The sequence below is a fragment of the Nicotiana tomentosiformis genome, chromosome 3 (assembly GCF_000390325.3).
Source record: "Nicotiana tomentosiformis chromosome 3, ASM39032v3, whole genome shotgun sequence".
Lineage (NCBI taxonomy): Eukaryota > Viridiplantae > Streptophyta > Magnoliopsida > Solanales > Solanaceae > Nicotiana > Nicotiana tomentosiformis.
This window is the reverse complement of record NC_090814.1, coordinates 75,058,064-75,084,582: the sequence shown is the minus strand read 5'-3', so window position 1 is coordinate 75,084,582 and position 26,519 is coordinate 75,058,064. Positions and strand designations below refer to the sequence as shown.

The 26,519-nt window shown below is 39.3% G+C and overlaps 2 protein-coding genes across 5 annotated transcripts; both read left to right on the top strand.

The window, feature by feature from the left end:
• The first annotated feature begins 757 nt into the window (after nt 1–757).
• On the top strand, nt 758–11,575 carry LOC104088481 (probable serine/threonine protein kinase IRE). Of its 2 annotated transcripts, XM_070197142.1 has the most exons (18): nt 758–1,426; nt 1,794–1,861; nt 1,976–2,152; nt 2,275–3,552; nt 5,720–5,892; nt 6,039–6,288; nt 6,698–6,790; nt 6,919–7,059; nt 7,162–7,254; nt 7,486–7,690; nt 8,053–8,138; nt 9,301–9,389; nt 9,672–9,723; nt 9,831–9,887; nt 9,979–10,149; nt 10,361–10,441; nt 10,725–10,823; nt 11,165–11,575. In XM_070197142.1, exons 1-17 carry the CDS (start codon nt 1,039–1,041, stop codon nt 10,812–10,814), a joined length of 3,492 nt encoding a protein of 1,163 aa, XP_070053243.1. In that variant the 5' UTR covers nt 758–1,038; the 3' UTR covers nt 10,815–10,823; nt 11,165–11,575. The 2 variants fall into 2 exon arrangements, with proteins under 2 accessions (XP_070053243.1, XP_009591447.1); XM_009593152.4 differs by having other exon boundaries at nt 759–1,426; nt 10,725–11,575.
• Nucleotides 11,576–12,771: 1,196 nt separating this feature from the next.
• Nucleotides 12,772–16,723, top strand: LOC104088482 (probable UMP-CMP kinase 2). 3 transcript variants are annotated; one of them, XM_070197143.1, is made up of 10 exons: nt 12,772–12,905; nt 12,971–13,069; nt 13,167–13,226; nt 13,351–13,405; nt 14,910–15,027; nt 15,063–15,264; nt 15,454–15,534; nt 15,610–15,717; nt 15,922–15,986; nt 16,295–16,723. In XM_070197143.1, exons 2-10 carry the CDS (start codon nt 13,016–13,018, stop codon nt 16,305–16,307), a joined length of 756 nt encoding a protein of 251 aa, XP_070053244.1. In that variant the 5' UTR covers nt 12,772–12,905; nt 12,971–13,015; the 3' UTR covers nt 16,308–16,723. The 3 variants fall into 3 exon arrangements, with proteins under 3 accessions (XP_070053244.1, XP_070053245.1, XP_009591448.1); XM_070197144.1 differs by having other exon boundaries at nt 12,795–13,069; XM_009593153.4 differs by having other exon boundaries at nt 12,809–13,069; nt 15,108–15,264.
• Nucleotides 16,724–26,519: the final 9,796 nt, after the last annotated feature.

Sequence of the window (26,519 nt, the reverse complement as noted above, 5' to 3'; positions counted from 1 at the left end):
AAATATTTGGTCAAAATTTCTGTACCTATTATTGGTAGTTTTAGAGATTTTAACATAAAAAATTATTTCTGGAAGAAAACTTGACTTTTCTAGTGAAATGCTATTATATAGGGTGATTGTTATAAAAAGGTCTAAATGTCACGTGTTTGAACTATGAAAGTAGCGCTAATGCTTGTATTAGGGTAATGGTATCTACATCACACCCTTGGGGTGTTGACCTTCCTTAGATCGTGAACGCATGATGTTTTGTGCATCTGACTGTTTTATGATAAAGACAGAGGCAAAGCCAGAATTTAAAGTTACTGGGTTCGAAATTCTAGTTCTTTTTAAGTTACTGAGTTCTAAATTAAGAATTTGTACATATTCAATGATTTTCTTATGGTAAATATTTGGTTTGGACCAAAGTTAATGGGTTCGGCCGAACCCGTAACACATACTGTGGCTTCGCCTCCGGATAAAGATGTCTAACTTTATATTGAAGTGGTCTAGTTTGATTATCTAGATATATTTCACTGTTGTAGGATAGCGCAAGGAGTCGAGACTAGTTCAAATATAAAAAGGATAGAAAAGTGCAAAGTGGTTAAGACCCTCAAACTACTACGTACCGGCTATTATCGCCTTATTCTCATCTTCTTTTAATATTTTTAGCAGACGTAAATTTAGATTTTTATTTAAATGCTAAAAAAATTTCTTTAATGATAACATTCGCCTTTTAAACATACTTGCCTAGTTAAGCACAGTAAGTGGCAAGCACGTAACTATAGTGAATTAACCAACTCAGTCCATTTCCAGTACACCCCAACTGCGTGTCGCCCTCTAACTTCCCCTTTCCCGCGAAAATCTCCCTCTTCTTCAAACTCTCAATCTTCTTCTCCCACTATCCCAAAATCTGGATTTCCTAATCCCACTTTCCATTTTTACATCCTTCTTTTAAAAATCACATTTCTCTCGCTCCTCCCAAACTTAATATCGAATACTTCTTTGATCACCATGCAATTATGATCAACCGGATCGTTATTAAATCTACAATCAACTACAATGTCGAGGATATCGTCCACCTCAGACAATCTGGAGCCGGAAAAAACCCTAAATTCAATCGCCACCGGTTCACCTTCTTCCGACCGGGCCCAATCGCCGTCCGTTGTGAAGCTAAGGAAGATTCCTCCCTTACCCGTACGCCATCGAGTTGACGACGACGACGATGATGATCATGAAAGTGGAAGTGAAACATCATCGACGAACGAGGCTTCAATTCTCGGCCTAAACCATATTAGGACGCGTTCTGCTCCATCACCTCTTAGGATTTGTAATTCTATCGTTACTCCATTGGATGTTGATGAATATAGGGGTAGAGATGAAGCCGACAACCTAGGCTCTAAATCGGCGACCTCTGTTCAAAAACCTGCTACACATTCTTCCGAAAAAGGTCGATTTCACGTTCCTTTCTACCCCGTCAAAGGAATGTGATTTGGTTTATGTATTTCAATTCAAAATCTGGAATTATTTGCATCTCTTTGGATATAATTAAGAAATTTGACTTTAAAAACATGCCTAACCTCAATCCTTATTAGCATCTCATTTGAAGTCTCAAAACTTTGAATTTATAAATATGAAATGGTGTCTTAAATCCAAATAGGTCGCAAAATAATGCGGAAATAAGCTATGCCCCCTTGTCTTTGTACTTGAAGAATATACTCCTACCAGTTATTTTAGAAATGTGGTATCTGTGGAAGATTGTTTGAGAATTTTAGAATTTAACACATCTCAGCCTAAATAGTGCATTAATTTTTCAGGTAAAAAAGTCCAATGGAGTCAGTCGAAACCTTTGAAAGTGCCTTCACCATGTATTTCAAGTGCAGAGGTGAAATTACATTTTACTTTATTTGCTTTTGTTCATCACTTTACATTCCTTCTGGAAATGGTTTATGCTATGTATTGGTGAGATAGAAATTCGTTGTGATTTTGCTCATTATAGGGAAGCCATGCAGCTTTCTCCAAGGAAATGCAATCTCCGCGTTTTCAGGCTATACTGCGAGTTACCAGTGGTCGTAGAAAGAGAATTCCAGACATCAAGAGCTTCTCTCATGAACTAAATTCAAAAGGAGTCCGCCCACTTCCATTCTGGAAGTCTCGTGCTCTTGGGCGTATGGAAGTATGTTGCCTTTTCTTAGCTCCAGTTATGCAACATAAATTTTCTGAGGCCCTGAAAGCTTATCCTTCTTTTGCTGTTTGATACTTGATAATTTAGCAGTTTCTCTGTATGCCACTTTACAGGAAATCATGGTGATGGTACGAGCAAAATTTGACAAGTTAAAGGAAGAGGTCAATGCTGACCTAGGCATCTTTGCAGGAGATTTGGTTGGTATACTCGAGAAGACTTCAGAATCTCATCCTGAATGGAGAGAGAGGTTGGAAGATTTGTTGGTTACAGCTAGGCGTTGCGCTAAGATGCCACCAAGTGAATTCTGGTCAAAGTGTGAAGGCATTGTTCAGAGTCTAGATGACCACCGTCAAGAGCTACCTATGGGAACCCTTAAGCAAGCGCACACCCACCTTCTGTTTATTCTTACTCGTTGCACTAGACTTGTGCAGTTCCAAAAGGAGAGTGGTTATGAGGAAGACCACATTTTGACTTTTCACCAACTTAGTGACCTTGGATTTTATCCAGAACGACTTAGTGGGTCCAAAAGCCAGGACTTAAGTGCAACAAGAGGTCAAAAGTTCGTAGGACACGAGCAACGTAATCTGGCTGTTAAACAAGACCAAATAAGTGAAGTTGGAGATACCATGGACGTTAGCACTGCAAAAAGTGTCGCTGCTGCCACTGCAAGCTACCGAATGTCGTCTTGGAAGAAACTTCCTTCTGCAGCTGAAAGAAGCCGTATGGGACACGACTCTGTTGAAACAACCCCGTCCAAAGGCAAAACTGATGGTCTGCAACACAAAGAGGAGATGGATAGTTTTGGAAACAATCCATTATGCCACCCTGAGTATTCTGAGGAAACCTCAAAGATTAAGAAGGTCAATTGGGGAATGTGGGATCAACCTATCTTGTCATATGAAGATTCATTTATTTGCCGAATATGTGAAGTTGAAATACCAACTGTGTACGTAGAACAGCACTCGAGAATATGTACAATTGCTGATAGATGTGATCTGAAGGGCTTGACAGTAAATGAACGACTAGAAAGAGTTGTGGATACTCTTGAAAGAATACTTGAATCATGGACACCGAAGAGCACGGACACAGGGGCAGGAAGTCCTAATGTATCAAGAGGGTCTACATTGAATATGCCTGAAGAGTTGAATGGCTTGTTAGTCAAGCAGAATGGCTTGTCTCAACGATGCTCTGAGGACATGCTAGATTATCTTCCTGAGTCCGATAGGAGATGCCTTCGGGAAAATGTCAACAGCTTGACTGATATATCTAAGAAACAGTCTTCAGTCGGGTGCTTAACGCCTCGGTCACCTTTAGTGACTCCACGAACTAGCCAGATCGAACTGATGCTGAGTGGACGAAGAATGGTATCTGAACATGAAAATTATCAGCAGGTACAGAATATGATAGGAATTACTATGGTACTGTCCTCTCAGTTCTGGACGTTTTCCTGAGGTTACTCATTTTACTCTGACCTTTACATTTGGAATCTACCATGTATAGCTAAAATCATTTTACTCTGACCTTTATGTGATGCTGCTTGTTTTACTTTTAGACAACTACTAAAAAAGCTACAATGCATGCTGAAGCATACAAACTATAGAAGATTTATTTTTGTTTGAACTATACTTTTTAGCCCAAAATTCTATTACTTGTGCAAGGGAGAGTAGGACATCACAATCTCATACAAGAAAATTTTCTGGGACATAGGTTGGTGTTGTTGTTGTGCTCCAGTATAGGTCATTATAACAAAGCTGGTTTCTTCTTATGGACAATTAAAGGGCTTTGTGTATAATACAGATCTTTTGGGCCTTTTGTGGTAGAAATTGTTTTATCTGTTAAGAGACTTATTTAAGCATGCATCTAAGTTACCTATCATATATTTGCAGCTGTTTTGACCTCTAGTTCTTGCTCAAACATACTTTAATATTCTTGATTGGTAGTTCAGCAAATGCATATAGTGGCAGATGTTGAAGTAAAAAGCTTCTTCTGTGATTGAGATTGTTGGGACTTTATCTGGTTCTGTAATTGACAGCTAATGTAATTCTGCTCTAAGTTGCTCCGACACGGCAGTTTAGGTGCTGCACCCGTGTCGACACAACACTAGTATGGGTGTGGGTATGGGATCCGTACCGGATCTGGTCAAACAATTTTGGGTATGACCACAACAGATGGAAAAATTCGAGACGAGATACAATTTGATTCACGAAATCAAAACCAAAACTAGGGTAAATTTGAAGAAAATAGCATACCTTATCTAGGAAATCCATCCTTTAAGAAATCCACACTTTACAAGATATACCTAAGTAACAACAACAACAAGCCCAGTGAAATCCCACAAAATTTCTCATAATTTAAAGATATTTTTTTTTGAATTATTTTTAGCCAGATTCCCACACCCGTATCCGTACTAGGATCTGTATCCCCAAATCTTAAAATTTACATCTCGAAGGATCCGACCTCTAGATCGCACAAGTGTCGGATACCCGCACCCTTGCCCGAGCAACTTAGATTCTGCTATATATCATTTTACAATTATATAAGTTATTAGTAGATCTCATTACTTTGGTAGTTCTCTTGGAGTTATGAATTTGGAAGAAACTGTGTGTGAGAAGACTATCATAAAATAGTTATCCCATTTGGTTTGCAAATAAAATCTGTAAAATGGTAAGCTGATATCTAGCAATTATGAGACACCAATATCAAACATAGTCAGGTGCTATATTATTACTGTATCTGGTAGCTGGAGTTCAATAAAGGAAGCATCTATGAATTGCAGCAGTAATACAAATGGATTTTTAAAACAAGAAGGCCAGGGCTTTCTAAGCGCCAAGTCCTTTTTGGTTCATGTACATAGTTGATGCCCCTTTCATAAGGATTTCAACTTCATATTTGTGCGCTCTCTCTCTCTCTCTCTCAACTCTTTTTGGTCCACGACATGGTTAATGAGGCCTTCAAAAGATTCCCATTGTAAATTTGCCTTTTCCAAACTTCATATTTTTGATCTCTCTCTCTCTCTCTCTTCCTTCTACTTCCTTACTTGTATGTTTTATTTTTATTTGTAATGCCCTACAGTCCATAAAGGCATTATTATAAACTGTGGCAAACTTGTCATGAGTGCTTATTTTTTGAAATAATGCTTTTGTATTTTAAATGAAATTGTTTGCAAAAGCTTAACGTAAAACAATGTAACTAAGAGTGTTTTCAAGTCAAGAAAAAAAAAAGAAACTAGATGGCGGTAATAAAAGACGACCGGATGTAGTACAATAAACAGACCAGTTTAGCCCCATAACGTTGAAGTTAGTAGCAGGAATTTCAGGATGATTTTTAGGTTTACACCTTTAGGAGTAGCCACCAACTAAGCTACTATTGGAAGTTGGTTGTTTATTAGTAGTATAAATTGTTGGTCATTATCTTCATATTCTGGCTTTTGTCATAATTTTGACATTTGTGCTGTCAGCCACCCAATTGGTGTTTAAATAGTATAGGTTCCTTACTTGCTTGTTTTATCAATTGGACGTTGATTAAGTCTGTTAATTACATCGTGGAGAATCATGGCAGATAAATAAGCTATTGGATATTGCTCGATCAGTTGCCAACGCAAACAACAATGATTACAGTACATTGGAATACTTGCTTGACCGACTAGAAGACCTAAAATATGCAATTCAGGAAAGGAAGGTGGATGCTCTTGTTGTTGAGACCTTCGGGAGACGTATTGAGAAACTATTGCAGTGAGTTCTATTATTCTTGTAAATTTTCGTAAAAATGATAATAACTGTCCACAAAAATTAAGAGAAGTTTATGTTTTGATTTTAGTTCATCTTTGACCTCAGAAGTCATTCTACTTCTAATTTGCATGTTTACTCAAACTCTACAGGGAGAAGTATGTATTACTTTGTGGGCACATTGAAGATGAAAAAGTGGAACCATCCAATACCACAGGTGATGAGGACAGTTCAACAGAAGATGATACAAGTCGTAGTGTGCGTGCAAGCCCTATAAATACAGTGTCCAAGGATCGAACATCTATTGAAGATTTTGAAATTATAAAACCAATCAGCAGGGGAGCTTTTGGGAGAGTTTTCCTGGCCAAGAAAAGGGCAACAGGTGATTTATTTGCAATCAAGGTAAAAACTGTGCCCAATTAAAGGATAATAATTTCAAGTAATTTGCAGGAGATCGTCCTATTATTCTGCATATATGTTAGATGTTGAAACTAGCTGAAACTAACACACACACACCCTTACATACATCCATGATTCTGTCCATTAATTTATTCAAAATCATCAAAGTCTGGAAGCTTCCTTCTCCTGAATCTATCACATCTTATATATCAAAAACTATTCTCTATAAAAAAACTAATAACCTGTTAGGTCTCAGAATTTTCGTTGCCTATAGTTCTGTTGTTTGAACTATGTTCTCTATCTTTCTGTCAGACCTACCAATCATATTGATTTTGCAATTTTTTGCTATTTTTTCTGCCCATTTTAGGTTGTAACTCCATTCCCTGAACTTTATCGACCATAATTTTCACAGGTTTTGAAAAAGGCTGACATGATACGCAAAAATGCAGTAGAAAATATATTGGCCGAGAGAGATATTTTAATATCAGTCCGCAATCCTTTTGTGGTTAGTCGATCTCTTCTCTTTTATGAATCAAGTTTAGGTTAATTGAAATTAACAGATATCACACTGTTAAAATAAGAAACAAAGTACTTCTAAGAAACCATACTAATGGATTATCTGGTGGTGAACAGGTCCGCTTTTTTTACTCCTTCACATGCAGGGATAATCTTTATCTGGTCATGGAGTACCTAAATGGTGGGGATCTTTTCTCATTACTGAGAAATTTGGGCTGCTTAGAGGAAGATATGGCACGTATATACATTGCAGAACTAGTAAGGACTAGTTTAATAGGCTTGCCAAACCTTGGCATCCTACCAACTTTTCTTCTGTTCCCAGAAATGGTATATAGATCTTATTTGTCTTGTCCTATCCAGGTTCTTGCATTGGAGTATCTACATTCTTTGAATATCATTCACAGAGATTTGAAGCCAGATAACTTGTTGATAGGTCCGAGCGGTCACATCAAGGTCAAAAATACTTTTATGCAGCTTAGTACTCTTTTTACTTGTTAATCCTTACCTTTTAAAAAAAAGTAGCGTTTTTACTTTGTTGAAAGGTCCAAAAACTCAAATGTCTGAATTATTGTTGTTAAGCTGAGTTGAATTTCACCCATTGTTTAACGGATTTGACAACATCTTCTGTGACTTTTATTTATTTTTAGTTTCCTAGTTCTCACAATCTAATCGTTATAATTACAGTTAACAGATTTTGGGCTCTCAAAGGTTGGTCTCATCAATAGCACTGATGACTTAGCAGGACCATCAGTGCCAAGTTCTGCCTTTCTTGGGGAAGATAAGCCCAAGATGGAAGAGCAATCACTCAAAAGAGAACAGAGGCAAAAGAATTCAGTTATTGGCACCCCTGATTATCTAGCACCGGAGATACTTCTCGGCATGGGACATGGTTTGGACTTACCTCGTGATTGATCTTACATAGTCACAAACTACTCCCTCTTCCCAGTTTATGAAGCACATTTTCCCTTTTGGAACGTCTGAAAATTTTGACAAACTTCTACTCTTATGTCTCCATTACTAGTATCAAGAATTCACATTTAAACATGTAACCTTTCACCTACAAATCAACTTTGGAAAACTATTCTGAAAGTTCTTTCTACTTTCACCTATAATATTCTTAAGCAAAATCAATGTCTTAATCCACGCTTAGTCCAAATCGTGTCTGATAAGTTGGAGAGAGGAAGTGCATATGTTTTTATGCAAGTTGTTTCATTGTGATTTCAGCTAAAATAAATCTATTTTCTTTTCCAGGTGTAACAGCGGATTGGTGGTCGGTGGGTGTTATTTTGTTTGAGCTTCTTGTTGGTCTTCCTCCTTTTAATGCAGAACATCCTCAGGTATGCTTGTTGTATCCGATAAGACTACAAGACAGCTCTGCAGTTTTTTTTTTCTTTTGTAGAGATTATTATTCTTTTGGACATTATCATTGGTGATTGCCTTCCCTTGTTGCTTAAATTTTAAGATTTCAATGTTCATTTTTTATATATAAAATGTACATTCTTTTAAATGCTTTCGAATCTCATTTAACAATAAATGCACTAATTAATTAACAACTCCTCTTAACCAGGATTTCCCTTTCTCCTTTTGCAACTTTTAGACTAACAGCTAACTCTAGCCTGCTTTTCCCGCTAAGATGGATATGACAGATTTCTAGTTCTGCAGGATGATTCATCCTCATTGTAGACTGTGACAGATAGGTTGACTTGAAGCATGAACTCTGATGATTGTGTCCATCTTTTTTCAAATTTTATGCTGAACCTCCTCTCTAATTTTCATAAAAATTTATTGTTGAAAGTGAGAAATATGTTAGATGTGGATGAGAGTGTTCGTTCCATGGTTATAACACAGTAGTGATGATGTTTATGATTCTGAAAGTCCACAATGTAATTAATGTCTTCCTTCATGTGTGCATGGCTAATAAGAACGAATGAGCTGCTCCGGTTAGAATATCCACGTCGATTGTGGTTCTTTAAAGTTGAGAATCCTGTTTTCTTAAGTTGACAGTTCTGGTATTCTGTAATATGGAGTTATATAACTGGTTGCACTGACTACGTTGTGCTAATTTTGTCATACATTCTCGACGGTAATGCAATTCATTTTGAATGCTTTAGAAGGTGTGTTGGTTGTTAAGAATGATCAATATGGAACAGTTTGCTTTTCCGGAGATTTAATTCTTGGATTATGAACTATTGTATTAAACCCAGATTACTTCTCAGGGGCGCTTAGGTTTCTTTCCATTCTGTTGGTGCTGCTATATTAATTTTATGAACCTATTTAAAAACCAAGATGCTTTTAACTTTATTTATTCTGCATGTCATTTGAGTTTTGCAAAAAGGACTTTTCTGTGGATGGAAAACTGTTCTTTGCTCCGATTGGGCAACTTCTCTAAGATAGAAATCATTTGTTCTTCGACTTTTGAGGAAGTTTGTTAAACAATTTTGTTATGCATGTGTAAACATGTGGCATAACCTAATATCAAGCGCTTCTATTTTGTTGCAGCAAATTTTTGACAATATCATTAACAGGGACATACCTTGGCCTAAGATACGAGAAGAAATGAGCTTGGAAGCATATGACTTGATTAACAAGTAAGTCCTGCAACAAAAGTCTTGGTTTTAGGTAATTATCAGAAATACTTGTGATTCTAAATTCGCAAAAGCCAACAAAATCCCTTTCATCTACCGTGGGAGTTATTATTTGCTCTCTAGGAAAATTACAAAAATAAAGGTTGATCTTTTCCAGTTTCTTTCACATGACTGAATAATCTATACTACTCATAAAAGTCTCAGTAGCTAGTATCAGGAAGATACTTGGCACATGATTGAGAAGCTGCCTACTTCTGTGCTTAAATTCATTTTTGCTTTCTCTAGGTTGCTGAATGAAAACCCAGTTCAAAGGTTAGGTGCAACAGGGGCAGGAGAGGTAAAAATTCCCCATTACCAAGTCACACTGAATTCCAGCCTCTTCTAAACTATGAAATGTAAAAGAAAATTCAAGTTTATTCCCTTTTATCTTCTTTATTTTAACAGGTAAAGCGACATCTTTTCTTCAGGGATATCAACTGGGACACACTTGCAAGGCAAAAGGTTTCTTTCTCTTTCTGTCTTTCTCTACATTTCTCCAACAAAAAGGATTTGGTCAGGAGGAACTTTTAATGCTATAATTAATTGTCGACAGGCTACGTTTGTCCCGTCTGCTGATGCACATGACACTAGCTATTTTATGAGCCGTTACATTTGGAATCCAGAAGATGAGAATGTCAATGGAGGTAGTGATTTTTATGAGTTGAGTGAGAGTGGCAGTGCCTCATGTAGCAGCAGTTCATACAGCAATCTACAGGATGAAGCGGTATAAATTTCTCTAATTTGCAGAGCATTTCTATAATTAAAATTTAATTACAACCTGGGCTACCTGGATTTCTAACAGAAGGATTACCGGTTTATACCTGTCTGCCCTTTGATCCTCTGATATTCAAAATACTTAGATAAAATCACTCTACCCACAATGTTCTGGTATATGTTGTTGTTATCCTGTTCTAACTCATAATTTGTCATGACAGGGAGATGAATGCGGTAATCTAGCAGAGTTTAGTACCCCTGCCCTGAATGCGAACTACTCTTTCAGTAATTTTTCATTTAAGGTAAGAAATGCTGAGTGGCTATGATCCTATTGTTTGAGTAATTTACATGAAGATGGTGTTATCTCTGTTTAGTTGCTTTACATCTCTTTTGTGATGAATTCTAGAGTATTGACAAGCACATTTGACCTGATAAGTCTTGCTGTAGTTTGAGAGAAACTCGTGGACATAGCTTTGATTACTATATTTCTCTAATCAAATGTGCTAACTGACCTCTTCTCTCTGTTCTTCATTCTCTCCTCTCTATCTCATTTGCCTTCTCTCTTTCTTCTTTGGATGCTTCCAGAACTTGTCACAGCTGGCTTCTATTAATTATGATTTAGCCGGAAAGACTCCTAAAGAATCAGAGGAAGCTGAAAACCCATCTGTTCCTTGAGAAAAAGAGGTTACTGCTTCCGCAGTTACATGCTGCCTCACTTTGTTTCTAAGTGCCGGTGACATTTTCCACAACGAAAATGCGTATGGCATCATGTGGAATAGGCTCTATCCTCCACCTCAGCTAAGGCCTCCAGGTGAAGAGATGATTATTTAGTTAAAACCTCTGCCTCCTGCCAAATTGAGGATTGTGCAGCAGATTGTACCGCGTTGACATTCAGGAGGACCTAAGAGATGTCAAACGCTGTGGAGAATATGTAGATGCCACTTAATTGCACCCTTCTCTTCTCCTCAACCCCTTTTGTCAGGGATTTTGTATATAAGTGCTCTTAAATATGTTAAATTTTGCAGTTTATCAGTGTTCAGGCCTTCAGGGTAAATTGGCCATGGAACCGCTGACAAGGCTTTTGGTTGTCCAAATAGTAGACATCTCTGGTGTTCCTGAGTTTGTCCGTGTTACTGGAAAGCCCAAGTTTAGATTCTCAAAATTGAATATCAAAAAGCCATAACCGAATTCTGGGGAAAGAAAAAAAAGGCATAACCAAATCAGTTTGGGGGCCATCAAAGTTGCTCCTCCCTTGGCCAAAAATGTTTTCTTGATTGAAGCTGGAAGTTTCACTGGAGTTGAAGGGAGCAATCACTGTAATTTCCAGAAACTCTTCCAAACTAATGAAGTATCTGATTCCTGATTGTCACTGCAGCAAAACACATTTGCTGAGATTAGTTATTTAACAGTTATTGGTTAGATACTCATCTTGATATTCTTTTTCTTCTTCCCCTAGAATTTGTTCCAATGGTAAGTGGTAGACGTTGACGTCTTTCTGTTTTTTTTAATTTCTTATTTTTGCAATATTTCGAAGAGAACGTGAAGGACCGAATTAGAGCAAGACATAAAGGAAAATTAACGTGATGAATCTCGTAAATATTTATAAAACCTTTTCAGACTTTCACTCCGTTTCTTCCCTAAGAAACTACGAAAGAAAAGGCGAAAGTCATAGATGCCTCTTTAAATTTGGCACCAAATATCAGGTAAATACTTGAATTTTGTTAGTGACCATTTATACACCATTTCTGCCGAGTAAAGGTGCCTAACTAATCACTAAGCAAAGTTAAAGTGTCTACTTGGCAGTTGGTGTTAAATTTAAGGGGTTATTCATGAATTTTGCCAAAGCAAAAAAGAGCTTTTTAAAAGCCACATTTTTCCAAAAGTGACTAAAAGGACTTCAAAACTTGGAAAAATTTAATAAACTTCACAAAAAGCAAAAAGCTAATTTCACTTTATTAGCAAACCAAGTTTGAGTTTGATCAAACTCATACCAGACTGATATTGGGATTAAGAGGTATTGAAGTACACCAAACAAAGAAAAGAACAAAAGAGAAACTAACTTGTTATTCCATCCGGTCCACAACAAGTGCCCAATTTGCTTTAGACACACCCATTAAGAAAAAATAAAATTCTAGACAAAAATAGTTAGTATAACTAAACTAACCTTAACTAAATGTTACAGTATAGTTAATGTGAGGAGTAAAAAACTTTTTAGAAATACGTACATAAGAGTAATTTTGGAAAAATAAATTAATTTTTTTTTGATTATATAAATGAACACTTATTTTGGACCAAAATAAAAAAGCAAAATTCATTTGGACCGGATTGAGTAGTAACTTAAGATTAGGCATAGAATACCGACTTAATAAGAAAAGGTCATTCAACTTAGTAGTTGTAGTAATTTGTCAATAACAGCACTACCAAATTACTTAAAAGAGGAAAAGGTCATTCAATGTAATTCGTGCAAGAAAACAATTTTATGGACAACAACGCTTCTTAGTTTTCTTTCAATAAATGCATCTGTTTAGCAAAAAAGAAAGAAAAAAAAAAAGACCCACTTAAAGATTACTTTTTTGGTCTTTTCAGTAGTAGACACTAGACATCCTAAGGCTGATTTTGATTCAATCGGTTACGATTATAACTCTAGGGCCTTAGGTCTAAAGTCTAAACTCAAAAAATCATTGAAGAAGCGGAGAGACCCAAACCCGATTTGGAAACGGTCCCGACAACTGTTGCAGCGTTTATGGGACTCTAACGTGCGCACAGGTATTGTTTATGTGACTCATTCACTTCACTGGACGTGCTTTTTCAACACTGAAATCCAAATCCAGGAGAGCAAATTTTTCCCAAAAAGAAAAGGAATAGGAGGATCAGAGATGTACAGGAGGCGTTTCACTTCACTCCCTCTCTTTTTTTCTCATTTTCACCAGGTATGTCTTTTACTACAGTTGATCCAATCTCTTTGCTGCTGCAAACCTCTCAATATTGCTGTCAATTTCTCTGGATATTATTATCTACTGCAAATAGGTGAAAAGAGCTGATCAGCTGAAGATTTATCAAGCTTTTTCTACTGAAATTATCAACCCGGTAATTCGTTTTGTTTTTGTTGTTCAGCGCTATTGGAAATTTTTTAGCATTTCTTACGGTGAATTATTTTTCCTACGAAATGTTATTGACTCCTGGTTTTTTATTTCCTTTGTTACGCGTGTAGGTAGAAAGTGAAAGCTCTTCCACAAGAAATAGCCCTTTTGTCGCTTTTGTTTTGGGTAACTAAATTCACTTTTTAGTCTATTAGATTGCATTATTCAGACACGGATTTTTTCTAGTTTATCTTGTCGAAATTTGGTTAATATCTCTAGGATTTTAAGTATATGGGTTCTGGATTCTAGAAAAGGCAGCTAACTAATTTCTGAAAAGATCATCTATACATAATATTACTAGGTTCTCCGAACTCGTAAGGAGCATTGTAGCTCTGCCCTTGATTTATCTTTTCAATGATTATCCCAATTAAATCTTTTCTTAATTGTAGCTAGTCTGAGATAGATATCTCTATGACCTTGGAGTGGACCGTGTTACTTTTTTGTTGTTGTTGATACTTATTACTATCCCTCAGTCTCAAACAAGTAGGAGCCGGCTATATGAATCCTCACCTACCACGATTTTCCATTCAAATCATCTCATTCCAATACTGTTTGCTAAAGTATGTGTTGTTCCTCTTCTTCTTTTTTTTTTTTGGGGGGGGGGGGGAGGGGGTTGATTGGGAGGGGATGGAACACCACCAGTTTTATTTTGAGAATTTTAATAGTGGTTCTCATTTAATCATGTATAACATTAAGCAAAAAGATAATGAGGTACAGAGATTTCTTTATGGCAAAGTGGACATTTTCATGATACTGATTAGGACACTCTTATTGGAATGAAGAGAATAAGTCTAGAAGTAACTATTGGTGTATGAATAAAGTCCCACATTGGTAGTTAGTAAGAACAAGAGGCATGTGAAATAGCTATCACATCCAAGGAAGGCAGCATGCATGCAAATTACCTAATCCTTGGGGAGTTGGTGACAATAAATAACAATACCGGACTCTTTGAGTCTGGTAATTGGAATGAGTACAATCTAGATTCCCTTAACGAGGATACATTGGAGGGCAAGTTTGTTCCAGCTGCCGAGGTAATTCCAACTCCAATAGCGTATATTTAAGTTGTTGCAGTTAAAAAGTTTGTAGTTGGACTTTGGGATGGGCCGGTCGGTGGAACACCACCAGTTTTCTTTTGAGAATTTTGATAGTGGTTCTCATTTAATCATGTATAACCTTAAGCAAAAGATAATGAGGTACAGAGGTTTCTTTATGGCAAAGTGGACATTTTCACGATACTGATTAGGACACTCTTATTGGAATGAAGAGAATAAGTCTAGAAGTAACTGTTGGTTGTATGAACAAAGTCCCACAATGGTAGTTAATAAGAACAAGAACCTACTTATAAGGTGTAGGGATACTCTTAAACTGTGTGAGGCCTTTCGAGGAAAACCGTGAGGGCTTGGCAGTTGGCCCAGAACAGACAATATCACACGATGTTAAAATTATCTTCGGGCTGGCTTAGCTCAACAATATGTTAAAAAGTACATACATTCCCCCTTAATGACTGTTTTTCAGCTAAAGTTCTACACGTGAGTATACATAGGAATAGACAAATGTCTGTTGCATGTACTGTTTTCTAGATTTTTTGGGTAAAATATGGAATTACTGAGCAATTATGCTGTCCTTTTAGGTGGTCCTGGTAGTGGTAAAGGTACTCAATGCCTGAAGATTGCTGAAACTTTTGGGTTCGAACACATAGGTGCAGGAGATCTATTGAGGAAAGAGATGTATTCCAGCACTGAGGAGGGGTATGAATTCCATGTTTCCCATTGTGGATTTTTAGTTCAGGTCCCACAAAAATTTGTAATATCTTTCTATCTGAATTCAGTGCCATGATTCAAAAGTTAATGAGGGAAGGAAGTATTGCTCCATCAGAGGTGACTGTCAAGCTGATTCGAAAGGCTATTGAATCAGCTGGAAATCGTAAGTTTCTAATTGATGGTTTTCCAAGAAGTGAAGAGAACCGAACGGCATATGAAAGGATTGTAAGTTCCTTTGATGAAATTTTTTGCTTCTCTAGTCTTTAAATGTAATGAGTGTTGTCAGTTAAACTGGATATTCTCCAGCCATGTTTAGTTATTTAAAGGAACTTCATTCCAGTTTACCTGATGCACTGCGAAGTCGATGATCCTGTTGTTGATTTTAAAGATTATGAAGTTCAGATGTGAATGCAGATTGGTGCTGAACCAAACTTTGTGCTTTTCTTTGATTGCCCTGAAGAAGTAATGGTCAAACGAGTATTGAACCGGAATGAGGTGATGTTAATACTACTGCTTTTATGTTTTAGGTTTGTCCTGAAGAGGAAAAGAAATATAACGCTTCTTTTTCAGGGGCGAGTTGATGATAATGAACATACAGTCAAGGAGCGCCTAAAAGTATATAAAGCTGTAACTCTTCCTGTAGTCAACCATTATGCCAAGAAAGGAAAGCTTTACAAGGTACTCTTTCCTATGGTGACAACTTGTTCTAAAATGTTGAAAATTTCTGCTTGACGAGGCCTTTTATTCTCCCCTTTTCCCCTTTCATGTTAAAAAAGGTGCTATATATTTGTTAGTGGTTTCTGTTGGCGTATCCTGTTCATCTTGAACCTAGCAACTTATTCGTATATCAGTTTTTCTTCACAAAAAAACGAATTCATGCAGGTCGATGGTACTGGAACTCAGGAAGAGATATTTGAACGAGTCCGGCCAATTTTCAGTTCATTGAGGTATATTTGCATTCTGCTGCTGCCATCTTCCCAGGCATGCATATATATATATTTGTATATATATAATATGCATCAAGATCATGATAGTTACCTTATTACTTCTTGGGGACACAAATTTTGACTACTGGATGTTTATGTTCTCTCTTTCAATTCTTCTCGATTGATCTTTTTTCTTGCAACTGTTTTTGTACCTAACTAGGGTATTGCTCTCACTTGATCTCTTCTTTCTTCCACCTTTTGCCTTTGTTGAGAAGTGTCACCATGTCCAATGTGGAAACATTCTCATGGCTCAATTTTTGTTTAAGCAGCTCATTGGTATAAACCGACACCCTTCAGAAGTATAGGAATGAAGTAGTTGAATCTGCTGCAGAAAAGTACACAAGAGCAGAGATCAATTTATGGAAGAAATGGCAAAGTGAAAAAGGCAAATTGCAATGTCCAGCTTTTGATTTTTGTTACCCTGCTTTTACGGTAAACAATATAGATCAGAGCCGTAATCTTGAAAATAAATTCCATTCCTCCCACCTCCTCTAGGCCAATCTTACTGGAACCCAAAACCATCGACCAATATAGATGAATATGCCTCTCATACGGCAAGTTTACAGATTGTCTTTTTCTTTTCTATTTTGTTGTAATTGTTATACGTTACCTTATCTTTTTTATGCTATAACCCATACTGTATACATATACACGTATAAGGAGGAGTCTTTGTTCTAATAAATCGCTTCTGCAGTCAATCCCTGGTCAAGAGTTCTGCAATTTGTTATATTTCTTGGAAGATGCTGAAAATAAAATTACAGGCAATTATTAATGATCTTTGTCCTGTCCTGCAACCCATATCTAATGCATTGGTTTATTTGCAATTTGATTTTATATAAGGATAAACATTTAAAGTAGTTTTCATATGGTATTATGCAGCTATTAGATTCTAACTTGTAAGCACATCGACAGTAAATAACTTGATGGAAGGACCAATGCTATCTGCAGTTCCTTATACGCCATTCCATTACCTAATTAGTTTATCTGTTTCATCTCAGTTCCTTGCTAGTATGTGGACTACCTTGATATCTTTATGGAAATATAGCCATTCAGCACCTATCAGTTCTGTATTTTAAGATTATGGATTAATTTTCAAAAAGTACTAATTTACTCAGCTCTGTGATCAATTAACCAGCATGTAACATAGGAATTTTAATGAACTTCTATATGATCTGAGGAGCTAGTCATGTGAGTCGACCACTGGTTTTCATCTTCATTTTTGTTGGTAAATAGGAGATTTTACTTATTACTAAGTAGCACCATTACATAAATTAGATGTCCCATTCCCAAAAAAAAAAGTTATTTGTAACATAACACGACATAGTAGTGCTTCTTTGAGTACAGGCTAGACAAACTGTGACAAACATCTTTGAATAAGTTTTTTAAACATAAAAAGACCCAACTGTTGATTTATTGACGTACGCAACAACATTATATCCAACAGCTTAATGTCAAGAAATTCAAAAAGGCAAATTGAACTAACAATGAGAAATTTTAATATATTAAATACTATAACATTTAAAAAGAAAATAGAAATAGCAAACATGTTTACCCTAAAAATTGGATAACAATTACACTTATAATATGGTTCTAAGGACACGTGATTTCATTTAATACCAATTGATAAATATGAAGATTAATAACAGAAATGAGCTATAAAATAAAGCAAACCAGTGTTGAAACGAAATTTAACCTTCGAGCTAGGGTGCCCTCGAACTGATTGATACCAAAACAATTAAAAATAAAGCAAGATGATGAACAAGAGAGTATAAGTTAAAGAGAGCGTTATGTTGGCTTTTTTATGCAAGAACAATGTGTCTTACAAATGGTTAGTATTCCCCTTTATATAGTAGAGGAGTTCTACTTATGGTATAATTCTAATTACAGAAGAAAATCCCATGATTAGCTAATTAACCGTTTCTGATTTGATCAGTTCCGAGATTTACGCCATGATCCTCGACCAGTCACGAGGTTTATGCCGTGATCCTCGACCAGTCACGTATATCTCGCCTTTCTGTTATTGTGCCATCTTCGATCTTGCTCGATGTCTATGTCGTTTGACTTCGATCGCTACTAGCCTCGATCTCGAACTCGGTACCTAGTCCTCATGATTTAGTCTGTTCCATTACGAGGCCGTCCTTCGATGCAATCTCCCGGTCTTGGTCAAATAGTTAAATCGGGTGGGCCCGATTTTAACCGTATACATATAGTCCCCTAGTGTTTTTGGAGTGTAATGACAAGAAACGAATTGAGCCTTCGATTTTTTTACCTCGACCTGTCATGACGTCATCCTCGTGACGTAAGCGATGGAAGTGACCGAAACGTCCCGTCTGTACAGTTACCAAGGCATTAAATGCGCGTCAGTCGATGGTCGGCCACCGCCAATTTTGAACCGTCGTTGTGAAATCTATAAATAGCTCCTCTCTTCACCATTTCGTACTTTTACTTCCAAATTTCCAATCTCCAAAGCTCTTTACATCTTCTAAGTTCTTCATATGCAAATCTACGATTTTTACTGCTAACCAAATCTTATCATCTCCATCTATTTTTAACTTCAAATCCAAATGGCGAAAACGTCAAAAACTGTTCTTCAAAAGGAAAACACTTCTTCATCACGGCCGGCCGGCGACAAAACACCGGTGGAGCCGCGCCCTGAGGAGTGTGTTCCTGGGGGGTGCGTCCTCACTTTCGACTTTAGAACTAATAAAGCCTCGTCGATTCCTGGTCGATGCGAGCCAGTGTCGAGGTATATATGCTTGATAACCGAGAGATACCTTAAGCAGGTAAAGAAAGACTGCAACTGGGAGGGCAAAGAGGTGGTGATCCCGACCCCCGAAAAGGACATCACCACCCATGTGGAAGGGTTTCTAAGTGTTTACACTTACCCTTTTATGCTGGCCCCCCTTGACCCCGTCGTCGTTGATTTTTGCCGTCAATACCAAAAACCCTAGTCCAAGTCCATCCTTCATTTTGGAGAATTGTTATTCTGCTCCGATTCTTCGTGAGCAAAGTCGAAGGGATGCCTTTCACCCTCGACCACCTCATCAGGTTGTACAACCCTCACCTCTATCGAGACGGGTTAATGAAACTTCAACGCCGGGCTACCAAATTGCTGCTCTCGAGAATAGACAAGGACACGAATCGAGGCTGGATGGGACGATTCGTTCGAGTGAGGACTTCCGACCTAATCCCGGCCGAGAAGATGCCATTTCCCAAGAAGTGAAATATGAAGCGTAAGTACAATCCCACTGTTAGCTCCTATTTATTGCTTTGCTCCTTTGCTTCTTCTCATTGATATCCTTTTCCGTGATATAGCGGTCGCTTGGATACCCAGTGCAATTCCTAACCGCAAGAGCTGGGTTCAGGACCTGGACTCGACCTCTTCGTATGCTGAGAGCTCATGGCACGATTTATCAAAGGGCCGATGGGAGGTCAAATCTCATGGTAAGCCCCTTTTCCACATCTTTGATGATTTTGTTAAAGTATTTCTTACTTAATTTCCTTTCATACAGGCATTGGCAAAGATGCTGTCATGAGGCCCTTATTTGGTAAGGAGGATACATCGATCCCGGCACCGAAATCGACGAAGGACAAAAAGAGGAAAAAGACCTCAACCTCCGAGGATCCAGAACCTAAGAAGAAGGCTACTCGTAAGCCGAAGAAGAACATCATCCTTCTGACCGAAGACTCGGTTCGGCGCCTAAGGGAGGAAGATGAAGAAGACGACTTCGGGCTGGTGGTCCGAGTGAAAATGAGCACCGAGACCCCAAAGGCTACTAAATTGGTGAAGGCTACAGAGACTCCAACTCGAGATGAGGGGGTCTCGGGAAGATACTTGGGCAAAGCCCTCGGGTCATCGAGGATTGAAGATGCCTCCCACCATAATGAGCCAACGGTGGGTACGACTGTAGGGGCTAATCTCGAGGCCCCCTGAGATGGAGAGAACGCCTCAAGTGATCCACTTGGGGCAGTAGAAATTGGAGGCTCCCCGCTGCTCCCCTCATTTTCTGAGGAGATGATTCAAGAGGCTTGGGCCTTGAAGACCCTCTCCATCGAAGGAGCCCACGGAAGGGAGGACCCCTTCCGTGATTATTTTACTAGGGTCAAAGAAGCTACTGGCCTGAGCGACTTGGAGGTCTCGAGGAAGGACTCGGGCGAGGCATCGAGCCTTTCAACGAAGCGCAGCAAGCTCTGGATCGGGTAAGCCTTAATTCCCCTTGTTGGTATTACCCTTGTGTTAATTTTTCTCTTCCTGTCTAACTTCTTTTTTTTTCTGCGTAGGCCTCAGCGCTTCATCGGGAAGCATTTTCTCGGTCTCGAGTTGAGCTGAGTCGGTATGAGGACTACCTCCGAGGGATTACGGAGGAGAGAAATGCCCTTAGATTTCTCTGTGGGCAAAAAGAAGAGGAGACCAAGGACCTCCAAGCCGAGTTGGCCAAGGCTCACAAAGATCAGACCGACCTGATCAAGTAGGTAATGAAAATCTTAAAAGCTCATGGGCTCGATTCAGGAACAGTGGCTAATATTTCAATCTCAAAGCTGCAGCAGAAGGTCGAGAAGATCGAGCAGTTCCGCGAGGAGGTCAACATGATAAAGGCAGAGTCCTTGGGGTGGAAATAAGGTATGGACTGCTTTGCTGCAGAAAAATAGGCTGCTCAAGCCCAATTGTCATCGGTCGAAAGTCAGCTTCAAGGCATGAAGGAGAAAAGCTCGGCTCAGGCAAAGAAAATAGAGGAGCTCGAGGCTCGGTTGGCTTCCAAACTTGCAAAGGCCAAATTTGAAGCCAAAAAGGCTAAAGCCGAGGCAGATGTGATCGTGGCCGGCTACCGGGCCGATGCTGAAGCCACTCAAGTCCAAGCGAGAGAGGCAGTTGAGACCGCTCAAACTCGAGCATATTAGATTGCTGAACTCGCCAAATGCCAATCTCAGAGGGAAACCCTCGAGGAGATCCACGCTCGACGTTTCGATCTTACCGATGAGATAATAAAGGCTAGAGAGCATGAAGCTGATGCTGGAGCGCTAGCCTCCTCCGATAATGATGATGACGCCGAGAGCAAGAGCGGGTCCAAGAGCGGGAAGGACCTCGATGGAGAAGAAACTGCCCCCGGAGAAAATTAGGAACCTTAGGATTTTTCACTTTTGATCTTTTGTGTAGGATCCTGATCGGACCTTGTAAATATTCTCATATATATAAAGATCTCTTTCCTTTCAGACTTGTCTTTATTTCATTTTCTGCCTTGTGAAAATTTTGTTTCATTCATGCCTTATGAAAATTTTGTTCATAAGTTCGAGGCTTAGGCAATTTGATCGAAGTCGGACTAGTGTAGTTTTTATAATCGAGTAAGTACTTGCTCGAACTCGGAGTAGGGTGACCCTTAGGTTTTAATTGAGTGAGGATGATTTCTCGAACTCAAAAATAAAATGGCCCTTTAGGCTCTTGAATTAGGCCTATACGACCATAGTAAAAAGAATGACTTTCTCTCCCTTTTCGACTTAAAAAGTTTATTGTTTAATCGTATAAAGTCTGTTGTGCCTTAGCATGAAATAAGGGATTTGCTCGAGAGTTCGAACGGTTCCGTACCCATTAAGGTTTTCAAGGGTCGATATTATCGAGACCCTTTGTTTCGTAATGCCTTAGCATAAAATAAAGAATTTGTTCAAGAGTTCGAACGATTTTGTACCCATTGGGGTTTTCGAGTGTTGATATTAACGAGACCCTTAGTAATTCAGCCGAGGGTAGCCTTTTTAACCGGTTTATGAAAATATTCGAAGGCCTGTTTTATAACGAAAATCGGACGTCTCCGAACCGTATTAATTTGGCCAAAGCCTTTAACTTGGGATTCACCCTTTGGGCTTGTTCCCCTATTATACTTTGAACTTGTTCGAAGTATCAGTCCCCGAGTGGGGTGGCCGTGGCTTATAAAATCGAGGGTTTCCTTTTTAAGGTCTTACGACCTCGAGGTTTTAGTAATTCGATCATGTCAATTTTTTGGATGGCAGTCCCCAAGTACGGGGTCAATTGTTCAAACTTTAGTTGTGATCGTCCCTTAAGCCAGTTTCCACAATAGATCATAAGCACAACATTGTAAAGTAAAAGTTTTTCTAAGGCATGAAATATCTGGCAAGGAAAAATACTTTTTTCAATAGATTAACATGCTTACATGTTTGCCATTAGGACTCGAGTAATCTACATGGGCATAGTTCGTTCGACCGTTTGACCCTTACGAAATTTACCTATCGAAACCCTGTCGGCACAAAGTATTTTCCTTAACTATCCGAGGGTGATGCCCCCCAGCATTCGAGGTTAATTTTAAAGGAGCCTCGGATACTGTTGAATCGCTCTAAGTTAGCACGAACAATGGTTGCCTCGTTAAAAATCTCGCCTGAAAAACCCATTTGGGACAAAAACCGGTCTAAGGGAAAAAGAGTGCAACGCGTGCTTTCAGACCTAAGGACTCTGTGTTTGAATAATCCTTTAATGTCTTCGATCAAAAACCTGCAAATGGTTAGTACAAAATATAAATGAAAATGGAGAAGGTCGTACCTTAGCAATAATATCGTTTGAGGAGTGATATGTTCTAATTGTTTAGTGATTGTTCGCCGTTCAACGTTCCAAGTTTGTAGGATCCTTTTCCGACGATATCGAGGACCTGGTACGGTCCCTCCTAGTTCGGGCCAAGTTTTCCTTCGTTTGGGTCTTGAGTATTGAGGGTAACCTTCCTCAGAACCAAGTCCCCGATTTTAAAGTGTCGAAGATTGGCTCTTCGATTATAGTACCTTTCGATCCGTTATTTCTGTGCGGCCATTCGAACGAGGGCGGCTTCCCATTTTTTATCTAGCAATTCAAGGCTTGTATTCATAGCCTCACGATTTGACTCTTCCGTTGCATATCGAAACCTGACGCTAGGTTCCCCGACTTCAACCGGGATCAGAGCTTCGGTGCCATATACTAAAGAGAACGGTGTTGCCCCCGTACTGGATTTTGACGTTATTCGATACGCCCAAAGGTCTTCGAGCAATATTTCTCTCTATTTTCCTTTAGCGTCGCTCAATCTTTTCTTCATATTTTGAATGATGGTCTTGTTTGTCGATTCGGCCTGTCCGTTCCAACTAGGAGGATATGGCGTCGACAAGATCCTCTTTATTTTGTGATTTTCGAGAAATTTTGTCACTTTGCTGCCGACGAACTGCTTTCCATTGTCGCATACGATCTCGGCAGGCATCTCGAATCGGCATATAATGTGGTCCCAGATGAAGTCTATGACTTCTTTCTCTCTAATTTTCTTGAAAGCCTGCGCTTCAACCCACTTAGGGAAATAGTCAGTCCTAAACAAAATAAATTTTGCTTTACCTGGGGTCGATGGCAGAGGGACGACGGTATCCATTCCCCATTTCATGAATGGCCATGGGGATAAGACCGAGTGGATTTGCTCTCCGGGCTGGTGAATCATCGGCGCATACCTTTGACATTTGTCGCACTTTCGAACAAACTCTTTTGTATCCGTTTCCATATCAGCCCAATAGTATCCTGCCCTGATGACTTTGTGAACCAATGATTCGGCACCGGAATAATTTCAGCAGGTGCCCTCGTGGATTTCTCGAAGGACGTAGTCGGTATCTCCTGGTCCCAAACATATTGCCAATGGTCCATGGAACATCCTTCTATATAGTGTTCCATCTTCGACCAATGTGAATCGTGCGGCCTTCATACGTAGAGTCCTCGATTCTTTAGGATCCGATGGAAGCTTCCCCTTCTTTAGGTACTCGATATATTTGTTCCTCCAATCCCAGGCCAGACTTGTGGAGTTGATTTCGGCATGGCCTTCTTCGATTACAGACCTTGAAAGTTGTACGATAGTCCCCGAGCTAATCTCGTTGTCTTCGACTGATGACCCCAAATTTGCTAGGGCATCGACCTCGCTGTTTTGTTCTCAAGGCACATGTTGTAAGGTCCATTCTTTAAACCGATGTAGAGTTACCTGTAATTTGTCCAAGTACCTCTGCATTCGATCTTCTCGAACTTCGAAAGTTCTGTTGACTTGGTTTACCACAAGCAAAGAGTCACATTTGGCCTCAATGGCTTCTGCTCCCAAACCTTTAGCTAGGTCGAGACCTACAATCATGGCCTCATACTCGACCTCATTGTTAGTTAACTTGGAAGTTTTGATAGCTTGTCTAATTGTATTACCCGTGGGCGGCTTTAAAACAATGCCTAGCCCGGACCTCTTCACGTTCGAAGCGACGTCTGTGAAGAGGGTCCACACCCCCGATGATGTACTCGACTTTAATAATAGTTCCTTTTCAACCTCGGGTATGAGGGTTGGCGTAAAGTTGGCCAAGAAGTTTGCTAAGATTTGAGACTTAATGGACGTTCGGGGTCGATACTCGATATCGTATCCACTGATTTCGATGGACCATTTGGCCAATCAGCCCGAAAGTTCAGGCTTATGCAAAATATTGTGAAGGGGATATGTAGTCACCACACAGATTGGATGACACTGAAAATATGGTTTTAATTTCCTAGAGGCGCTTATTAGTGCAAGCGCTAATTATTCTAAGTGCGGGTACCGGGTTTCGACCTCACCTAAAATTTGACTAACATAGTAAATAGAAAATTGCATACCTTATTCTTCTCGAACTAGAACCCCACTTACCGTAATTTTTTATACTGCTAAGTACAAGTAGCGTCGCTCATCCGCTTTCAGAGTATGAAGCTGTGGCGGGTTCGAGAGGTATCACTTTAATTCTTCCAATGCTCGTTGGCATTCCGGGGTCCTTGTGAAATTGTTCTTCTTTCTGAGCAGTGAGAAGAACCTGTGACTTCTATCTGAGGACGTCGAGATGAATTGTCCTAGGGCGGCTATGCGCCCTGTTAATCTTTGTACGACCTTAACATTGTCCACTACTATGATATCTTTGATTGTCTTGATCTTATCGGGGTTGATTTTTATCCCCCGATTTGATACCATAAAGCCGAGGAACTTGCTTGAGCCGACCCCGAATGCACATTTATCCGGGTTGAGCTTCATGTTATATTTCCTTAGTATATCGAAGGTCTCCTGCAAATGTGTCAAATGGTCCTCTACTCGCAGGGACTTAACTAGCATATCGTCAATATAAACCTCCATTGATTTACCTATTTGTTCTTCGAATATTTGATTTACTAAGTGTTGATAAGTGGCACCAGCATTCTTTAGTCCAAACGACATTACATTATAACAATAGGTACCGTACTTACTGATGAATGGAGTCTTTTCCTGATCCTCCAGGTTCATTTGTATTTGATTGTACCCGGAATAGGTATCGAGAAAACTAAGGATCTCGTGGCCGGCCGTATCATCGATCATGCGATCGATATTCGGTAGAGGAAAAGAGTCTTTTAACCATTCGGGATATTTTATGGACTACGACTACGTTTATTTCCCTTTTTAGGGACTACAACTTTTAGCCACATTCTAAGTTTATTTCCCTTTTTAGGGACTACGACTACGTTTTTTAACCATTAGGGATATTTTACTTCCCGAATGGATCCTACTTTGAGAAGTTTGGTTACCTCGTCCTTGATGAATGCATGTTTTACCTCGGACTGGGGCCTTCTCTTTTGTTTTACCGGGCGGAACTTCGGGTCCATGCTAAGTTGATATGTAGTGATCTCCGGCGGGATCCCTATCATATCTAGGTGGGACCAAGCAAAACAATCCATGTTATTGATAAGAAATTTAATGAGTTTTTCCCTGAGCTCGGGGGTTAACCCCATACCCAGGTATACCTTTCGATAGGGTAGATGCTCGATCAGTATGACTTGCTCCAGCTCTTCGACTGTCGATTTGGTAGCGTCGGAATCATCGGGGATTATGAAGGATAAAGGGATCCAGTAGTCATCGTCCTCGTCCGTTCCCTGCTTCTCCGACCGAGTCGAGGCTGGTGGCTGTGGTTGCTATTTAGCCTCTTGTTTTCTTTTGGACTCCGATCCCTTTGTCGATGAAAGCGCTGATACCGGTGTTACTTCGTCCATCGCGAACATTTCTTTGGCAGCATATTGTTCCCCATACACCGTTTTTACCCCATCCGTTGTTGGGAACTTCAGCATTTGGTGAAGTGTTGAAGGGACGACCCTCATGTTATGAATACAGGGTCTTCCGAGCAGTGCGTTGTATCTCATATCCCCCTCGATCACATGGAACTTTGTTTCTTGAACAGTTTTGGCTACATTTACTGGTAGGATGATTTCACCTTTAGTTGTTTCACTCGCCATGTTGAAGCCATTGAGAACCCGAGCTGCGGGTACGATCTGATCTTTAGGCCGAGCTGCTCCACGACCCTCGATCGAATAATATTGGCCGAACTTCCTGGATCAATTAAAACACGTTTAACCTGAATTTTATTCATAAGGATAGAGATTTCCAAAGCATCATTGTGGGATTGTGAGATCCCTTCTGCTTCCTCATCATTAAATGATAAAGTGCCTTCTGACACATAGTCTCGTGTTCGTTT